This window comes from Pyxicephalus adspersus, chromosome 6 (genome assembly GCF_032062135.1).
Source record: "Pyxicephalus adspersus chromosome 6, UCB_Pads_2.0, whole genome shotgun sequence".
NCBI classification, from domain to species: Eukaryota; Metazoa; Chordata; class Amphibia; order Anura; family Pyxicephalidae; genus Pyxicephalus; species Pyxicephalus adspersus.
This window is the reverse complement of record NC_092863.1, coordinates 78,533,455-78,540,108: the sequence shown is the minus strand read 5'-3', so window position 1 is coordinate 78,540,108 and position 6,654 is coordinate 78,533,455. Positions and strand designations below refer to the sequence as shown.

At 36.6% G+C, this 6,654-nt stretch overlaps 1 protein-coding gene across 1 annotated transcript; it reads right to left on the bottom strand.

Moving 5' to 3' along the window:
- Positions 1–385: 385 nt before the first annotated feature.
- On the bottom strand, positions 386–3,524 carry S100Z (S100 calcium binding protein Z). Its single transcript, XM_072413799.1, has 3 exons — positions 3,501–3,524; positions 3,103–3,258; positions 386–659 (listed from the first exon to the last, which is right to left on the bottom strand). Exons 2-3 carry the CDS (start codon positions 3,241–3,243, stop codon positions 501–503), a joined length of 300 nt encoding a protein of 99 aa, XP_072269900.1. The 5' UTR covers positions 3,244–3,258; positions 3,501–3,524; the 3' UTR covers positions 386–500.
- Positions 3,525–6,654: the final 3,130 nt, after the last annotated feature.

The following is a 6,654-nucleotide window of genomic DNA, read 5'->3' as shown; positions in this document are numbered from 1 at the left end:
GGCACCTAGTATGCAAAATTGTCCTGACCTTAGAAGGTATTTCAATCAGGTATAACCAGACATTAAACATTTTCCAAGGAAGTGCAGGACAAATATAATTTATATATTCTCACCTCAGGCTTGCTATAAGATAAGCCAATATAAGATGATGTGGCTTTATTGGGAAGCCATAATAATTAATTTATTTGCCGTGGTGTCAGTATGCTTCCTTTAGTTTTTAGTATCAGTGATCATCTTAATACCATCTACAGGTCAGGCATCACCATAAACAAGACTAATTAAATTTTCTGTTGTTTTGATACAATCTATTTTTCCTTTTTTTTTTATTAACGCATCCCATTTTTAATTAACTGCAAAGACAATGATATACTTAATTATTCTTTATTACTGAAGGATTACTGGCTTAGTACAACATTATTTTTAACATTGATGTTTTTCAGTGTTACATGTTGATGATCGCTGCCTGCGGGATTCATCTCACAGTAACTCCCAAATTACATCTACTTTCCCTTTTTTCGTAGCTGTTCCTCAAAGAAGTCATTGCAGGCAACGGTCAAAGCTGCCACCAGCACTACAAATTCATTGAAGTCCACTTCATTATCTTTATTGGAGTCCAGATCATTCATAATCTTGTCAACCAGCTGGGGATCCTTTTGGCACTGGAAAGTAAAACTGAAGATTAGAACACCAAAAAATGGTTTGTGTGCAATCTAGATAAATGACACATGGGAGCCAATAATGATTTACAGAAGCATAATTGATGACATATAGGAGCAGGTTCTTCCAACTTTTTAATAAATCAATAGAAAAAATCAATCGGAATTCCGTCAGTCTATATTGCTTCATAACTTTATTGACAACAAGTGGACAAAGAACAGAAACATTCCAAAATCTTCCAAGTGTTCCAGTCCATGTGTTTTCAATAAAGTCATGAAACTTTTTTCTACTACTAGAGTATTGAAGCTGATGAACCCGTAGTAAACTTTTTTTTACCTTTAGCTGGTTCTGTTGGGGAGTCCAGCAGGATGGTAGTGAAAGTTTGCATTTCTAATGAAATCACTAATATTGTGTACTGACACCTCTGCCTATTTATAGAAACCATGCCTACAAATCTATTTAAATATGGCAACTCCAATGTCTAATGTTAGCTACCCTGTAACCCCCCCCCCCCTTACATTGGAATGTTCCTTTTCGTAGGTGCCGCACATGAAAGCAGTTAAGATGTCACTTCATCTTGTTTTAGAATTGTAATCCCATTGTGAATCCCTGCCTTACGGATGTTTTTGCTACTATGGGCACTAGGGAATCATTACAGCAGTACACACCCTGTATGATTCTATCTTCTGTACTAGGCTGCTATGTCAAAATAAACAACATAGTACAAAGGATTCAAGAAAACACATCTTGAAAAAAGATCTAAAGCAAAGAAGAGTAAAATTTTGTAATATTACATAAAACTGCACCCAAGGTTGCATTTGCTTTCTATGTCAAGTTGAAATAGGAGCATTTTCAAAAGACAATTATTTGTAGCTCCAATCAATTCACGTCAGTGCTTAGTAATGAATGAGGAGCCAGTGCGAATGACTCATAATTATTATATTGGGAGAGAAAACATGAGCCATGTGCACCGAGTAATGGAAAGTTCTATTTCCAAATCGATAGCTGTTTTATTGTTTAGGTAAATGGAACCAGAATGTTACAATAGCGGGATAGTAAAGTTAGTAGACTGCCCTTTGGGTTAGCATGCTTCAGTGAGGTCACTTGACCATCGATGAGGGCTGAGTCTCAATCACCTTGGAATCTGTGCGGATGTTATCTTGGCTTCCCTAGAGGCTTTAAAACAGCTGTGACTTTTACACATACAATTGTGTACAACTCTTACACATATGAGGTGAGAAAAGAGGCTAAGTCAGTATATATATATATATATACATATGTATATATCAACAAGGCAACACAAAATGCACCACAAGATGTAACCAATAGCAAGTAATCAGAATGTATCCTTCCATTATCTATCGTCAGTTATTTGAAATCCAATTGATTTGCTGACACATTATTTGTTACTGCTCTAACACAACATCATTGCTCTTTGTGCTGCTCATTTAAAATCTAACAGAATGACAAAGTTATACAAGATTTATCTCTGTACATTTTAATGGAGTGGAAACAGTTAATGTTTTATCTTTTTAAGTCTTGGAATAAATTTGAATGTGATGGAAGCTTATTGTAAAGTGACAGCAGTGCAAATGAAAACAAACAGTGCTATGCAAAATCTGTCTTGTTGGGATTCGCCTCTTAGGATAAAATATAGTGCAATCTGTGATACCTCTGTTGTGGTGTAATATAACATTCAATTAAACGGCTGCTCCTAACTGCCACCGTTTGCAAACCATGTACAATCAAGTAGTTAAAATAACTTAAAGCAGTGGTTTTACAACTTTTACTAAACTCTAAATCCCAACTTGCTGTCTATCTGGAGCCTCTGGGCAGCATTCAAACACAAAGGTATTATTATTAAATATTTTTATTGATGTTAGGTCACTTCCAGAACCCAGGGTTGCAAACTTCAACCTTAACATAACAACTTATATTTCTTTCTATCAGGTTTGCTGAAATGTTTTTTTTCGAGTGGGTTTTGCAGGTGACCGTTTCTTGATACAGCCAGTGAAATGTACAATTTGATACCATATCAATTTTTGTAATTGTAGCATAGCGCCTTTTCCTTGATATTTTTATCTTTTTCTCTTTTTTCATAAACACATTAGTAAATCTAAAGGTAGATACATTAAAAATCAATATGGAGTATCCAATAGTTACAGGTATGCCACATCCCTATTGAATAACCGTATTTTATAAGAAAATGCTTAAGGAATTTTAACTTTCTTCTCTTGATAAGAAAATGTGAAATATATATTCTTTATGTCATTAAAATCCCCTAAGCATTTTCTTTAAATATGGTAAATCTAAAGGCATTACATTTTCCAAAAATCTGATATCCAGCAAACTTTCCTTTTGATCAGCAGAGCTGTCAAGGTCAGTTAGTCTAATTTTGTTAACATAATTTAAACACCTAGCCACATGTTTGTGTTGCATACTCACAGCAAGAAAGTCTGTCAGTTCGCTTTGCAAGAGCTGCTTGAGTTCCCCTTTGTTCAGCTTGTACTTGTCACCCTCCTTGCCAGAGTAATGGTGAAAGATTCGGATCATGGTATCCATGGCACCTTCCAACTGAGATGGCATCTTTGCGATGAAGGTCTAAAAGGGTGTAATACAAAATGTTAATATGAAATATCCTATTACATGACCACTAGGCATAAATAAAAATGTTTTCAGTTATTAAAAAAAGAAGAAAAAAAAAACACTGGTGATAAAGCAAAATGGTTTTAAGATGGAAGGACGTTAGTCCAGTATGCTGCAGAACAGATGCTTCTGCATCGAAGAGGAGTTTGGAGGAGCTGATAGAAATAATTTAAGCTAAATATAAAGCAGCATCATACCTGTGTATCCACCAACAAACAGAGCCGAATAAACTATAACGAACGCGCAGCACCTGGGTTATTTATACGCATAACACATGTATTCCCCAAATGCAAAATCTGCTTTAGCACCAATGAGGACAGGTGAACATTCTGCGTCATGCATGGCTACAGGTGGATTGGCTGCTGGCTTTCATTTTCCTTACCTGGTTTCAGGTATGTATGATCTCATATAGTATACCTGTGACTGCCTATAGCACATTGGTAGGAGGAGCCCCACCACCTCTACACATCTGTTCATTAAAGCAGGTAGGAAATAAAGGCAATTAGTTGCTAAGATGCTAGGGCAGAGGAAAATAGCCAAAAATAACCCTGAGGAAGAAGGGAATATGTTGCTACTGAATAAATGACGGTGTATTCCTCTAGGGAGGAGACATGTGTAGCGACCAGAAGGATGCTGGAAAAATTACATTTTCATTTTTTTTTCTCGGTGGAAATGAAGCATCTTTTAATTGTAGCATTTTACTGAAAAAGAATCTCTTATGAAGACTGTTAAACAAATGTATTTCTTCTGTGATTGTAATAATTACAGTTCTCAAAATATCTGCCAATATTCTGAATGCTAAGGTAACTTTTAAGGCCAGATTCACACTGCTGTGACGCTATACCTTATATGCTATGGTACACTACAGTGCCTTTTATTCTTACTGGAACACTAAAGCCCCTCACCAATGCACCACCATATGTTGTGGTGGGACGCATTAGAAAATAAAGCACATTATGTATTTTTTGGTACATTTCGGTGCATTAGGCAGCCCATGCACATAACAGAGCTGTTCTAACATAACTTAAGTTAAACGGAGGATAATGTGCATTATTGCATATTCTTCAATGCACCACAGCATTTGCAATCCACCCTCAATGTACAGGGTTTTAAAGTGCCTTCAACAGCAGACTGGCAAAGGGAAGATCAGGATTGGGAGCTATTAAGGTTTATGCGTATGTGCTGACATGGAACATGCTGACAATGGAGAAAGCAGACTAAGGCTACATACACACGTGCAATATTTGTCGTTAAACGAACGATTGATGACCGATCAGCTAATAATCTTTAACAAAAAAGTGCACAACCGCTGGCCAACAACACTGACTAACAAGGAATGTCACTGGAAACGAACGACTGTCCTGGCGGATCTGATTAGGCGACTATCGTTCACAATCTATTGTGTGTACGGTCATTCAGTGATCGTGAATGGTTCTGCAGTACACTTTTCTCCAGTACATCCTATCTAGCGTGTGTACACTATTGGTGGATTATATTTGAACAGGATCGTGCACTATACGATCGTTCAAAATAATTGTGCGTAATCGTTGATCGTCGTCAATCGTTCGTTTTGCAATGACAATTATTGTATGTGTGTATGCAGCCTTAGCAAAGGGATGACTCTATCAGCCTGCTGCTGCTCTTTCTGCATTATACAATCAGAGAACTAGGCATGAAGGGAGGAAACCACTGTATCTGCCTGGCTATGTAAATGTCAGAAATTGATGGGCAGACATACAAACCATGTGACAGGTAAAATAATTTCCTTATGTCTTCTTTGTATTTAGATATTTGCATAAAGTTTTGCTTACAATGTAATAGTTTTTTTTTTAAGATTATTTATCTGGATATATATATATATATATATATATATATATATATATATATATATATACATATATATTTTGTTTTATTTTATCTCTTCCTGATGCTACACTTTGGTAGCGCTGCTTAATTTGCACATACCATAAACAGTTTCTGGGGGAGCCAATTAACTGCTTGAGTTCCCAAAAAAAAAACCCTAACACGGGGAGAAAATGAAGTCTTGTTACAGACGGTGTCTTGGCCAAGGTGCGAACTTAGGCGAGAGTGTTTGCCACCAAGCCATCCATGTCTCCCTGTAACTCTGTTTCATAAGTCCCATGTACTCAAACATCATCAATTTAAATTACATTTGACAAGCCTGACTATAAAAGCCGCAAGATATTATAATGATGTGGAAACAAATTATACATTGTAGTTGTTTTATTTATATACCTATGTCATTGTTAAAAAAATTTTATAGGCTGTCCAGAGAGTCCAGAGATATATTGGATATGTAGAGAAGGAAGTGTTTCATGCAGTAATTTTGATGGTTGGATTTTTATGGGCCTGATATTGCTATTGGAACCCCTTCAAAAAAACTTTCTGGTCTTCAGGGAACCCCTTCTATAATACTATATCTACAGATCACAGTACATTAATGTGGTGGTCAATAGGAATGCCTCTTACATTGTTGGTCAATAGGAGGAATGTCATCCTTACAAAAAGATCATTGGTGTCCCTTAAACTAAACTGATCAGAGACACACATTGCTCATTGTACAAAGAACCCCTAACAACCCCTGGAGGAAGCCTGGTTAGGAAACACTGTTCTAAAGTAACATAACTGGAAGAATAAAAGTGATCTGACTGCTATAATCCTAATTCTGAGTGTTAATGTATACTGCAGTTTCAGGATCGTTACTCCTTTTACTGCCATACTACATAAGATCATGATATTTTATGTGAAATACGACATTGAACATCATTTCTAATGTTAGGTAAAAATCTGAGCTCCAGGCTATTGAAAAAGTCTCGCTTGAAGCTGCAGCATGTTCATCGTATCGTGCTGTGATATTTTCAGATGGTGCATGTTGCATAAATATTTCAAACAGCAAGTGAGATTTCGGATTAAAGTGAACCTATCATGGGAGAAATATGGGGGCTGCCATATCTGGTGCCATTCTGAGAACAGCAGATAGTGACGCTCTAGTATCCTTGTAACTGACCAAGTCAAGCATTCTGTAAATTTGGAGGGAAGTTTAAAGTATCTGCATATTTATTCTGAGTGAAAGAATTAAAGTACTAAAGCAAGAGATTTAAGCTTTAGGCCAATGACTCCCTGAATAATCTTTCCCATGTCAGTCATGTGTCACTGCCATCTGTGTCGTGTATCTGCTTTATGTCAAAGTGTACACTTTCTGATCCAAGTATATCACATAATGGTAATAATAATACTTTCCTGAAGTACTATATTTCCTTAAACATGTAAACTTCTATACGCCTCTCTGTTAGTGTTTGAAATGGCAGATGTGAGCCCCCCCTTCCCCCC

Coding starts and splice junctions, on each gene's coding strand:
- S100Z (XM_072413799.1), bottom strand. CDS start 3,243: ATGCCATCTCAGTTGGAAGGTGCCATGGATACCATGATCCGAATCTTT. Junction 660..3,102: donor AACTGACAGACTTTCTTGCT/GTGAGTATGCAA, acceptor TTTACTTTCCAG/TGCCAAAAGGATCCCCAGCT.